We start from the raw sequence: 13,531 nt of genomic DNA, 5'->3' as shown, positions 1-13,531 counted from the left end.
AATTCCCGATATATATTCCCTCTTTTGTTATCCAGTTATGATTTCATTTCAAAATAAAACAAAGATATAACCAAATGTAACACGATTGGTGGATATAATTTTAATTGAGACATTCAAATTGATGCCACAGCCATCTCAAACCCGCCTGATATATGATTTATTCGCCATGCAATGACACCCACTTTGACAATTGTTGGTTACCGGTATGCAGTTAAGACATTTTTGATCATTAGAATAATCAGCATCGCATATCCCCAGAAGCTTTTCCTTTTTTAATAAAGACTCAATCTTCAAGAAGTCAGTAACTACAGAAAGTAATTAAATTATCAGCCTAATTAGTATTTAGCTTTTACATGTCTCTGATATATGTCTCCACAGGACACTGTTACTGCACTTTTTATATCATAATGCTTTCCATGAATTCATTTGGAGAGGTCTTGTGTTGTTTGTTCCCCAAATGGACAAGAATTCTTCTAATTTTATCAGTTTATCTCCATAATTAGTCAATCTTTGATCATTTTGAAAATACATATTATATGTGGTAAAATGAAATGACTATAGACTTTGTGTCACTAGAATTATGACGAATGAGCACAACAGAAGTTGAAATGGGTTGTTTATGATAGATACAATGGTTATTTCAATGTAATTTAAAACCTATAACAATATATATCTTAAAATCAACTTTGACAATATCTAAAGTAATGCTATAGTATCACACAAGAAACAATCCATGGATTTAATGAAATATTTTTCCCAGCTTTTGATTTAAAGCGTGCCACTGAGAGAACGTTACATTTTGTATACAATATTATATGGTTTTATACATTAAGTGGTATAAAACGTGTAAAACTTAAAATAGTGCTTAACAATACTTTCTCCTTAGTTCTTGGGGAAATAACACATCATCGACGTAGAAACAAAAGTGACGTTATCAAGCTAAACAACAGGGTAATCGAGGGACGAATGAACTCTGCACCGCTACCGAAACCTACAAAGAAGAAACAAATTCATACCAGTCTTATTATGAAAACTAAAACCAATCTCTTACCAAAATAATAGAAAATGATATTTATTGACATTTGGTGCATCATGTTTATCTTGTTTCATCTACTAGGCTTTAACAAAATAGTTATGATTTTCATCCTACAGATAAAGGTACTAGTACGTTTATGCAATTCGGTATCAATATAAATGATTATATTTATTGAAAATATTATATATAAGCTGTGTCTTACCTTGTGCATACTTTGAGCAAATAAAGCCCATCTTTCTGTTACAGCTGGTGGTTAGATATCTTCCTCCAAATCCTAACCACGTGCAATCTTTAGTGCCATCAGGGTCCATTGGCTCTCCAGTCCAGTTTCTGAATAAAGAAAATTATTCACAATTTAAATTAAGTTTTTAATTTCGTATTTTCTCGTAACAACTTTTATAAAGGAATATTCACATTTTCAAGTCAACTGTCTTTGTCTATGATAACATTAAGAATCAATTTTGAACCCTTATAGCCCAATAATTTCATAAAAGATGAGCGACACAAAATGAGCATGTCTAATAGCATAACCGAAAACGGTATTGGCTGCGCCGCGTAGCAATACATAAATTGTGCTACATGAAAAAATAATGGTTTTAAAAAAATGTTGTTTTAAATTGTACAAACAGGAAATATTATAAATATAAGTAATGAGGATTCATCCTTTGAATATTTTGAGGTGATAATTTCGGTCGGAGCGTGGTCAAATCTATTATAAAGCCCTTCGGGCTTTTTTTATCTGACCACGCCCCGAACAAAATTATCACCTCATAATACTCAAAGAATGATTACTTATTCCTTAAGGGGGTTAGTGTTACTCACATGCCTATACCACCGGATTTGTGACGTTAACTTACATGACTATGCTATTGGGAGGGTTGTCCGTCTTGTCGGGATACGTCCAGACACCTTCAACATTTCGATCATTAAGCCCCGTCCAGAATTGTGCTCGTCCTGTGGACAAGGGTATTGTTGGCAAAACTTGTTGAATCCATTGCTAGAAGAATTTAGAAAGTCTCTCCCTATATACAAATTGTTTTGGTTGTAAAATATGCTATGATATAGGATATAAACAATTAGTATTGCTAAAAATGATAAGCTTTTCACATCTAAAATAATGTTTTCACAAAGTCTATAAAATATGATTCATTACATTTTTATCAACTTTTGAAAATATTACTTGATTTTTTCTTTAGAGTATGTGACATGATTTTAGTTAATTGATAAACCACATTTCATCTGAGTTGAACATAATCAAGTTCATGCAGTGCATTTAAATGAAAGAAATTGGTTTTTTTTTTATCTCAAGTAATTCTTGGTTGCAGAATTTAGTAATTGCAGACCACCATTACTGAAAACACAAATACATTGTAACTAGAAAACGGTCAAAATTATGCAGTTTAACATGTTTGATTTGCCAAAAATGTAGCCGCTAATACATAAGTGTCTATACATAATTTTTTTCGCATGCAGTACCATTTCCTCCTGGTCGTTAATTGCAATAAGTTTGGCTGGCTGATTGATATCAACCGTCATAGAGTAGCAATGAGTCTGCGCCTCGAACCAGTTCCGGGTATCGTTGGGACTGGCAAAGTAGTAGCATTCGTAGTTATCGTCTCTTTGCATCCAACCTTGGGGACAGTCGCCTAATACAACGGAAATTGCAAATGTTAAAGTGGTTTAAATTAAAGTTTTACAAAAAAATAGATCAGATATTAGATAATGGAAGTTATTTTATAACTTGATAAAAAAAAAGAAAAGAAAAAAAGGTAAGGTAAAAAAAAATTAAATATGTTTTTGATATTGATTGACGATCTCAAAGTAACATATTTTCTAAGACTAATCCATATTTGATTCATTTATATTTCTTACTTTTAACGAGAAGGATATTAAATACAATTCCACTGCGTTTCCACCAAAAAAGGAAAATGTCTGCATTTCTTAGAGATGTAGTTTAGCGCTACTTTTTATTTTACAGATGAACTCAATATCGTATAACCTGGGTTTGGACATTTTACGCTTTATAATCATCAAAGCTGATTATAAAAAAGTGTAAATTGCTTCAACCCAGGTTATACGAGTATAACTTGGGTAGATAATGAGAACATTCCTCATAATTTGATTTCCTGTAATCTATTGTACAAATTCAGAGCGTTTTACTTTTAAAAATGATATTAGTTTGTTCAAAATACAAACGTAACTTCAAGCGGTTTTTGACGTTGGTGGTGCATTGTGACACGTGTCTTGTGACGTGCAAACCAGGCTATACTTAATTTTTCTATACAATCAAATGTCGCATTACAACCAGAACAAAATTATATGGGAGTAACCTTTTATTACAGAAACAATTGTTAGCGTTTCAGCTATCGATGTCAAACAGAACATGCATATCTTCAGTACCTTGATTTAGATTTGGATATTCGCAGATGTATTGGAACGATAGTGTGCAATCTTCATCATTCCAAGTGTATTGTGATAAAAGGGCTGCACAATCCTCGTTCCCTCCCCATGAATTTGGTTCCTGGTTCCAATTACTGCAAACAGGTTTTGGAAAAAATTAATTGAAATCGATATGTTTTTTAGGAGGCTCAGTGGTCAACATATGAACCATCAGATCTACCTCATATATTTCAAAAAGATTTGTATAGCTATAAACTACACGTATTACATGTAGTTAGTAAAGAAATATTTAATTTATTTCAAAGGGGCGTGGTCATGTTTTGGTCAAAATTCATTTTCTGATTTTAATGTAAACAATGCTTCTGTAAGGCATTTTCAATAGGCAAGCAAAATTTGAGTGTCATTCGTTGAGTAATAAGCGAGTTACAAAGCTTACAATTTTTTTCTAAGTAAACAAAGCTTAAAATTTGTTTACAAATTGAATGTTGATGTGAAAATTCCTGTTTTAGCCCTAAAACGATTGTGTTAAACGTTAGAAACTGTTTATCTATGATCAAAATCAATAAGAAGATAGACAAATAGCTTGAAAAAGATTTTTTTCTGGTATATCGAACCTATGTAAACAAAAACAGGGCACGCGCCTTGTTTACCTGACCAGGAATTGTGAGCTCTGTATCTTGCTTATAACTATACGACTGACACTCAAATTTCATGTGACCATTATAAATGCGTTCATAAAGCATTATAAATAGAAAAAAATTTAAAATAGTATTTGACCAAACTTGTGACCTTGCCCCTTTAACTTTTCTTTAGCTTTTCTTTTAAAGGAAATTTATTTAGTCTAAAAATGACCGCGACCATCCAGCCCTCCTAATCTAAAATTCATTGTTGCATTCTGTTACTCATAACACCATGGATGTATCATACTTACATCATTGATATATTGTATGGTGTGCCGTCGGCCCATCGGTAATCTCCCTCATTGGCGATGTCATTCAGGCCTGTGTAATACATGGTGTTATGCCCATTCATTATCATCTGCTGTTCCAACCAATACTAGATGCAAAATTAAATACAAAAATCCATACTATTTTAATGATTTTGCAATGCAAACGTTTTTTGCTCTTTTTGACTGGCGTTTTCAAAGAAAATTAAAACTATTTAACTTTTCTTTGTGAAGAGCAAAGATCAAAGGCAACCACTGCCTTTTGCTAATTAAAATGTTAAAGTTTTTTACTATGTCACACTGCGGTGCTTTCGACACAATTTATCTCATTTAAAAAGATACTCACCCTATCGTCCATTGTATCTATTTTGATAAGGTCTCCTCCTAGTTGCATACATGTTGATCTGGCCCCCGTGTACGTGGACGCCGGACCGTCGTAGAACATGTAACATTTGTTGTTGGCTCTCGTCCACCCGCCGCATCCCATGTAGTACTCAGTGTGAACTAAACAGACAGGCAACATATATCCTCTCTGTTTCAGTAATTTTCGTTTTCAATTACCCTACTTTTTCTTTCTTTCTCTCATTTTCTTCCCCTCTCTATTATAAGTAACTTTTTTGTAATGTTTTTCTCATTTTGCTTTGCTTGATTGCTTTTATTGACTTATACATTCTCTCTCTCTCTCTCTCTCTCTCTCTCTCTCTCTCTCTCTCTCTCTCTCTCTCTCTCTCTCTCTCTCTCTCTCTCAGGGGAAAATGAGTAAATGTTAGTTTTTACAATGTAAATGTATATACATGTACATATGATAATGACTAAGATGATGATGATTATGATGATGATACAACACTTGCTGAATTTTAAGAGATGCATGGAAACTTGCAGCGCACACTAACCAGACTTTGATTCTTTGTAACAAATGTAGTTGAACGGCTTGTTGCAGTCTTGATCTGAGAACTTCCCGTCTGTTTTTAGAATTGCACAGTCCTCATTATTGTTCACGTGATCGGGTTCCTTGGCCCAATTCCTAATAAAAAAAATAAAAAAATAAAATAGATTTAAAGAAAATTACTGTTAATTATCTAAAACGCAGTTATAACTTATAAGAATCCATAATTTATACAGGTATGACATTTCCTTGTTTAATTACACTTAACACTGTACGCTGAAAATCAAGATTTTAAGAGCATCTACGATTATATCTCTCAGTAATATAAAATGAAAAGTAAGTCAGTTGTTGATCACAAAAAGCTACTGTATGTACAAAGAATACAAATTTTCTAAAGATATCTGCCTTTTTGCTATACTTGTAGATTCCTTTTTTTACGCGAGTACTTAATTCCGCGATTAAACAAATATCTATCAAATTGCGGGAAAATAAAATCGCGAATACCGAATTTTTAACATAGTTTCATGTAGTTTACATCTGTCTAAAAATAAAAGCGAGATTTAAAATTCGAGATATGTGCATCTCGCAATTTTACGCGGATATTAATTCCTCGCGTTTATCTAGGAATCTACAGTATTGTACAAGGGCAGATATCCAGATCTACTACATGTGTTATTCTTACACATATTGTGATAAGTATGTATCTTGATTGAACCAGCCCCATCCAGTGGTCTGTTTGGTAAGTCCAGTCCAGAAAAAGCGGTCCGTGGCTCCAACAACAGGCATTTCTCCCAGAATGTATTGCTATAAGCATTTCTAGACATCAATACACTAAGTAGATGAAACACAACATTCTAAGAATACAATTGTAGGACCGTTCGAGGTGACTTTTAAAACACACAAGCATGAAAACTACAATAAATGATATGATGCACAATCAATTGTGCCAAGAAAATATTGGTAGCCACAAAGTTATCCTTTGAAATAAAAAGGAATTATGGACGTTAATTTCTGTTCAATAATCGTACAATTTATTCTTGCTCTTATTCCTATATTTAAAATTCACTAATTGGAATTTTTTAAAATCATCCGAGGGATCTACAAATCTGCTTACTCCATCATTGGGGTTATCTAAGGTCACAAGCTTAGCGGCACCAGCCGGAAACTGTTTGTTGGCGCACCACTGCTTGGCATCATTCCAAGTTAGAATCTGAGTGGGGTCGGTGAAGTTACTAAAATAGTAACAAGAGTTGTCCGTGATCATCCACCCGAACGGACATCCGGTATCTGTTAGAGATGACGTAAGAGGGGGTCAACGTTAAAAAAATAATTCATTAGCCTTAAAGTTTTACTCGACATATTCATGTGACTATGTAAGTGTGAGTTTGAAAAGAAATGAGTTATCATTTTTAAAACCCTTTAGAAACGATGTTACTGTAATTGAATAAAGTGAACTTATCTTATCATAATTTTATATATTTTACGATGATTAATATTGGCCAACAAAAAAGAACGCTTTTAATATACCTTGTGTTTGGTCCAGTTCACAGATAAATCCCATCTTTCTTGTGCACTGCCAGTTGGTCATTTTTGCTTGGATGTTGATGGCTCCGCATGTGTCTTTTGGATTGTTGGTTGGATAACTCTCCCAGGAACTATAAGAAATAGAAACAAACGAACAGTGTTTATGTCACCAACAAAATTGCTCCTGGTGAGTTATTTGTAATGATAAGGAGGTTTTCACGATAAAATTGTTTTTATGACCATTATCATAGAAAACTAAACTTTTGAAACATCTAAATTCATCGTGCCAAGTTTCAGTGAATCCTAGAGTTTTAGTCTAATCCTGTTGTAAATTTCGTGATATGCAGATGAGTTTTTCAAATTCGTATCAGGCTGTATATTCTCAGATAAGGAGTAGCGACGATTCTCTCTTGTGAATGAACTTTAAATAATTTCCTTAATCCATATTTACATGGTGGTGTTGCCCAATGCTTGCTGTCCATCCCAGGTCCAGGTGCCGGAGGATGCTAGAGTCCCGTCAAACCGTAGATCTGTCAGACTGGTCCAAAAGCCATCAGACTGGTAGCCAGCAACTAACTTATTTAAAACGGCCTGAAACAAACATAAAAGTCATCTGATAATTGTTCAATACAGTTTTCAAAACATGGTCAAAATAACATGGTTAAATTGAAGGATGAATACTTTGTCTTTGTCTTTGATTATAACAAAACTTCTAATAGATTCAGATAAAATTTTGATAAAACATATTTGCACAAAAAAGGAAATGAATGCAGAATATTTTTAATTCTCAAATCAATTTATTTGCTCTGACCATTTCTCCGGCATTGTTGACAGTAACGAGGCTGCTGAAGGTCGTCCCACAGTCGTAATTGGCATTCTTCCTAGAGACGGCCTTTGACGTCACTACCTGGTAACAGTAACCATTGCCTAGATCTGTCCAGCCCGGGTCACAGCCCAAGTTTATGTAATCTCCATGGACGGCAGCTGAAAAGTAACAAAAATATGTAATCTCCATAGACGGCAGCTGAAAAAGTAGCAGAAAATGTAAACTCCATAGACGGCAGCTGAAAAAAAAGCAATTAAATGTTAACTCCATAACGGCAGCTGAAAAAGTAGCAAAACGTAAAGTAAACTCTATAGACAGCACCTGAAAAAGTAGCAAAGAGTAATGAAAACTCTATAAAAGGCAGCAGAAAAAGTTGCAAGTAATGTAATCTCCATATCTAGACGGAAGCTGGAAGTTGTGTAACTGCCAGTATAGACAGCAACTAAATAAAGCCCTAAAATACGATGGAATATTCATATAGACAGCAACTAAATAAAGCCCTAAAATACGATGGAATGTTCATATAGACAGCAACTAAATAAAGCCCTAAAATACGATGGATTGTTCATATAGACAGCAACTAAATAAAGCCCTAAAATACGATGGAATATTCATATAGACAGCAACTAAATAAAGCCCTAAAATACGATGGAATGATCATATAGACAGCAACTAAATAAAGCCCTAAAATACGATGGAATGTTCATATAGACAGCAACTAAATAAAACAATGAACTTTGTGATTCTAGAAAAAGAAGCTTAACACACACAACACAATATATTTCGTCTGTAAAATAAGCAAAAGAAGAAAAAAAAATCCATGTCTTTTGAGCTGCAGTAATTAGATATTGCATTGAACCAGCAACATAGAGGAATTTATAGAGAACATGTTACGTAAACAGAATATTTTTGTGGATCAATTAAAAGAATTGTGCCAAAAAAGCTTTAAATGAATAAACAATAAAACAAAATATTTCTATGAACAGGTACAGTTATAATGAAACACGTAACTGTCCAAGAAAAGGATGAATGAAGCTTACAAAGAAATTGCAACTTCCATAAAAACGGCAGCGACCCCCCCCCCCCCACCCCCCCACCCAGTTAAGTAATTATAAGATTAAAAGCTGTTCATATATCCACAGTAATCAGCTGAATCAAAAAATAAGGTTTTTCAATAGAAATACATTGTATATGGTAGTCCATCCGACCGTCCATCCATCCATCCATCCATCCATCACCGCTTTGTCTTTTATATTCTATACAATGCTATAACTTCAAATTTTTCTAAATAGCATGTTGCAAAATTGTTCATTTAAAAATGATGTTTTGTGATCTTAAAATGACAATGTTTTTTAAATATATTTTTGATATTTTCTGTAGACTTTGGATATTTTAAAGTCATTTAATTTAGAGATTTATGTAAGTTTTTTCTTGATAAGACATTAAAGATTAATCGAAAGTTCGTGAGTACAGTGTTTCGTAATGCTCATTAAACATACTAATGTTGTCTGATGGAGTTTATCGAAGTTCTATCATTTATTTGTAAATGGCAAATAATGATACCAAAAGTGCAGTCAAAATATCCTAGATAAAATAAGACAGTTGTTTGATAATACTATTACGGGTTGTCCTGTCGTCCCAGTATTCGACTGTTATCTTTTTCTCAATAGATAAAAACATCACATGCCTTCGGCTTAAATCTCTGCCACGGGTGGGGGAGGGTGTTACGTTAGGTTAATAAATATGATATACCTAGATAATAATACGAAATTCACATGAAAAAAGTATGAAGATTTTATATATGTCGAGTTTTTGTTTTTGTATAATCAACCTTAATTCCATTCACCACATCCAATGTACCAATAAGGATTAATTCAGATCGCGTGTTTGATTTATAGCATTATGATTTTCCCACTTATTTGAATTTGATAATACATTTTTGGGAGCAAAATCTCGGAAATTTTTGTTTACAAAAAAAAGAAGAGTTAAAAATACTCACCTAAAAAAGATAAAAAAGAGATTATTCCACGAAAACCCATCCTTTCCCTTGAGAGTTGACGGTAGTTTAAAAATATAGGAATATTGGAATAGAAAATCACAAAAACTAAAACATGGTACAAGAAAAGCTAAAACATGGTACAAGAACAATTAGTTATGATGATAACCTCTGGAAGAAGGGGGGTATGAGGCCGAGAACGACTTTTGATCGAGCGACTGGATCAGTTATATACCGTATCTTGATAAGAGGGAGTTTATCATATAACTTATAGTACATGTTAACAGTGAATAGCTGATGGTACAGGATCACTCTAGATATGAATGATATAGTTAAATGTAAACAAATCGTACTTTAAACGCATTACTTCTTTATTTATACGATACGATATATCATCGCCATCGAAGGGCAATGAGATTTGATTTATCAAAAAAAAAAGAACTGACCAAAAATTAATTTTGTTACATTTCTTGACTGAAATAAAATAAAAAGGCAGAAAAAGAAATGTTTTATGGGCAATGAAAAACAAAAGGACATGTAATTTATATGTGGAACTTCTGGTTAAAGAACGATAAATCCGCGCAGCGCAACGGCATAGAATCATTAGAATTGGTTATCCTTTATTTTAATCAAAAAGGTTTTACAGTGTTATTTTTTTATGCCTGTTTTCGTAGCATAAATTATATCTTTTTCTTGCATGGATATTTTCCCTTAATATTTAGATATGAATATATTACGATCAACAGCCCCCCCCTCCTACCCATTTTAAAAATAATTGGTTATCAGATACCCCCTTTTAAGTTCCATATAAGGAGGGGGTTGTTTTTTCGTTTGTTTGTTTGTTTGTTTGTTTTGTTTTGTTTTTTGGTTTTATTTTGCGCTCGTTTTGATTTTTTTTAGGACCCCCGTCCCCAACATTACATTCTTTTTTACTGCATTGCAAGGCATGTACAAAAGGAGGTAACTCGCCATCAAAATAACACTTTAGTAATAATATCACCACCAGTATGTTTATCCATGATTGGACACTCCCACGTGGGTTTTTTTAAAATTGCTATAGGATAAATTCATTTCTATTATACATGTATAAAACTAAAATTTTCAGGTTTTGAGCTCAAAGAAATGCATTCCTCTCTCTCTCTCTCTCTCTCTCTCTCTCTCTCTCTCTCTCTCTCTCTCTCTCTCTCTCTCTCTCTCTCTCTCTCATATTCACCTAAACGTGACCCTATTGAGCTCTTGACTATAATCTTAGCATCAGATGAGTTGAGTTGAACATATTTTTTTTTGACTAATGCCAAAAGGATTGGACACAAGTTCCAAAAACTTAGAATGCCCTCTCCTTGTACATAATATATTACAATGCCATACAATGCCAGTTAACATTTATAACAGTTATAGTACATTTAATGCAATACAAATAAATCATTAGTTTTAAATCTAGAATTAGAATTAGGATGGATAAGAAAGTTATGCAAATAATTTAAAAACTTAGATAAGTTTACCACACTTTTGTATAAATGTATGAACTTCTTTAAATATTTTTATGTTTTCATCATAAGATAAATTTTTGTCACCCCAAAGTAACAAATGTACATCAATTATATTCAAAAAGTTCAGTGATAAAAGATTATACATAAATGATTGTCTTAATAATGAATATTTTTTACAAACGAAGAACAAGTGATGTGCATCTTCTAAACTTCCACATGAACACATTGGGTTGGCTATTATGTTACACCGATAAAGATCACAATTGAGAACACAATTATGCCTTAATTTAGCATCAGATCCAGGTACTTGATCAATCTGTTGTAATTATTACAAAAGCATTAAAGAAACTAATGACTGGTGTATACACTTTTATTTTTGTAATTGATATGCAACATAAAAATGAATAATATCATTTTTTTTTCGCTTTACAGAGTTCAAAATCGTGAGTCAAGGTATGTAATGTATGCTCTTAACGGAAAAAAGATTATGTAATTGTGTACTCGATGAAGTATTGTTGTATTGTATTGTTTATTAGCTAAATTCAAATGAATTATAAGCTGTTGAAACATATGTACATAATTATAAATATATAATGCTACACTCTATCCAATCAAGATCAAACAGTTCGCTATTGACGTTAAACAATATTCTAAAAAAAATATTATTAGTAGAAGTAATCCATTTATTTTCTTTCCAAGGACAGTCACAACCACAACAAAGTAATATTTTGTCTAGATCACACTGCACTATTAGAAAAATATATAGCTCAAACATATCATCCACTACATAATACATAATTTTTTTTCTCAAAGTCATATCTAAATAAACACCCATGTAAAAGGGGATAACTAGAAAGGGAGATTAAGGGATATAAATAAAGACTAAGAGGGAGCACTGGACAATAACTGTAAAATTTAACATAGATATACATGTACATGTAAGAGGGGGAGAGGTCCAGTTCTAAGCTTTATCTTTTGAAGAAGTATTGGAATAAAAATTTGAATACAGACGTTACATTCGATTGGTTTTTTACGCTAAAACGATTCGGATTGGTTGTTTTTACCGCGTCAAATCTGCCATGTTAACAAGTACAGCGTAGATTTTTGAGGGGAAAAAAACCGTAGAAAAAGTTGTAAAAATAGATTGCAAGTGGGTCAGGTAAGCAAAGTGGACCATTGTTTTATTTGTTTTTGTTTGTTTGTTTATTGTTTTTATAATAATAGTATCAATAGAAAAGTAGACCGGGAATTGCTACATATGCATCTGCTGTTTTATGCAAGGATAAATTTATTTTTATAATTCAATTTCGCAAATCCAAAGGTTTGACATATTAATATAAGACGCAGTTTACATTTTGATCCAAGTGTTTACTTATTGTTTTCCTAGTTCACGGGGGGATAACTAATGGCGTGGTTTTCGCCAACCGAATTCTAATTATACTCAGTATATAATAGTAAATGAGTGCAAGGTTAACATTGATATATTATAGATCTTGGACGGAATAAAATCTACTGTATTACCAGAATGATGTACTTTGAGACTGTCAGGCACGTAGTATCGGAAGGGGGGCAATTTTAAAAATGCGTATGTAAAAAGATGGACCCCCCCCCCCCACTTGTTTGGGAGGAAGTAACAAATTGAAAGGAAGGAAATTAACAGCGAAATTAATATCATATGGAGTTAAAGGAACGCTATGCTCTGCCCCCACCTCCACGAATTAGGTTTTTCATGATTTTGAAAGGATGGTCCTGTTTTTTTCTTTTTTTGCCAAGATTTTTTAGATGAGTTTGCCCCCCCCCCCCCCCACCTACCACACTTTAAAAACGATGCTACGTGCCCGACTTTAACTTGTTTTCGACTTCATGATCAAATTTAGTAAGTAAGTACTAGTATATTATGCCCAAGTAGACAACTGTATGTGTGTGTGTGTGTGTGTGTGTGTGTGTGTATATATATATATATATATATATATATATATATATATATATATATATATATATATATATATATATATATATATATATTTATATATATATATATATATACATGTATATATATATATATATATATATATATATATATGTGCACACACACACACACACACACAAACATAATAATGTTTATTCATAGAGCTCGTAACATTTGTTTGCCGACGTTTTTAGAAAATACTTTCGACATCATTATCTCCGTTGAGCCATCAATTTATTCAAAGAAGCAATAAAACGTCGTTTTCCTTTGATAACGCAGGCTTGTATTGGAACTGCTCTATTGGCATATGACACGGTGTGACTGTTAGTGCACCATTATGCATGTAATCTGCTAGCACAGCGATTCATTGCAAAAACATATTGTCATGCTTACCGGAAAAAAGAATTGTCTTTGTCATTTATTATTGCAATTCGTTGAAATTATTTTCTGAAAGTTTG

General features: G+C 32.8%; 1 protein-coding gene across 1 annotated transcript; it reads right to left on the bottom strand.

The window, feature by feature from the left end:
* Positions 1-599: 599 nt before the first annotated feature.
* LOC105342125 (macrophage mannose receptor 1) lies at positions 600-9,844 on the bottom strand. The gene is made up of 14 exons (XM_066069024.1): positions 9,618-9,844; positions 7,604-7,776; positions 7,244-7,383; positions 6,796-6,923; positions 6,383-6,555; positions 5,951-6,072; positions 5,276-5,406; positions 4,729-4,886; positions 4,368-4,492; positions 3,437-3,570; positions 2,513-2,682; positions 1,894-2,033; positions 1,239-1,366; positions 600-991 (listed from the first exon to the last, which is right to left on the bottom strand). The coding sequence occupies exons 1-14, from the start codon at positions 9,655-9,657 to the stop codon at positions 906-908; spliced, it is 1,848 nt and encodes a 615-aa protein (XP_065925096.1). The 5' UTR covers positions 9,658-9,844; the 3' UTR covers positions 600-905.
* Between the last annotated feature and the right edge of the window lie 3,687 nt (positions 9,845-13,531).

Source organism: Magallana gigas, chromosome 8 (assembly GCF_963853765.1).
Source record: "Magallana gigas chromosome 8, xbMagGiga1.1, whole genome shotgun sequence".
Taxonomy (NCBI): domain Eukaryota; kingdom Metazoa; phylum Mollusca; class Bivalvia; order Ostreida; family Ostreidae; genus Magallana; species Magallana gigas.
The sequence above is the reverse complement of the archived record's forward strand: the minus strand, read 5'-3'. Positions and strand labels throughout refer to the sequence as shown.

What these genes read in the sequence shown, in the direction of transcription:
- LOC105342125 (XM_066069024.1), bottom strand. Translation starts at nt 9,657, where the DNA reads ATGGGTTTTCGTGGAATAATCTCTTTTTTATCTTTTTTAG. An exon ending in CTCTTTTTTATCTTTTTTAG is followed by an intron (nt 7,777 to 9,617) that starts GTGAGTATTTTT and finishes GTTACTTTTCAG; the next exon opens with CTGCCGTCCATGGAGATTAC. An exon ending in TCAACAATGCCGGAGAAATG is followed by an intron (nt 7,384 to 7,603) that starts GTCAGAGCAAAT and finishes TGTTTGTTTCAG; the next exon opens with GCCGTTTTAAATAAGTTAGT.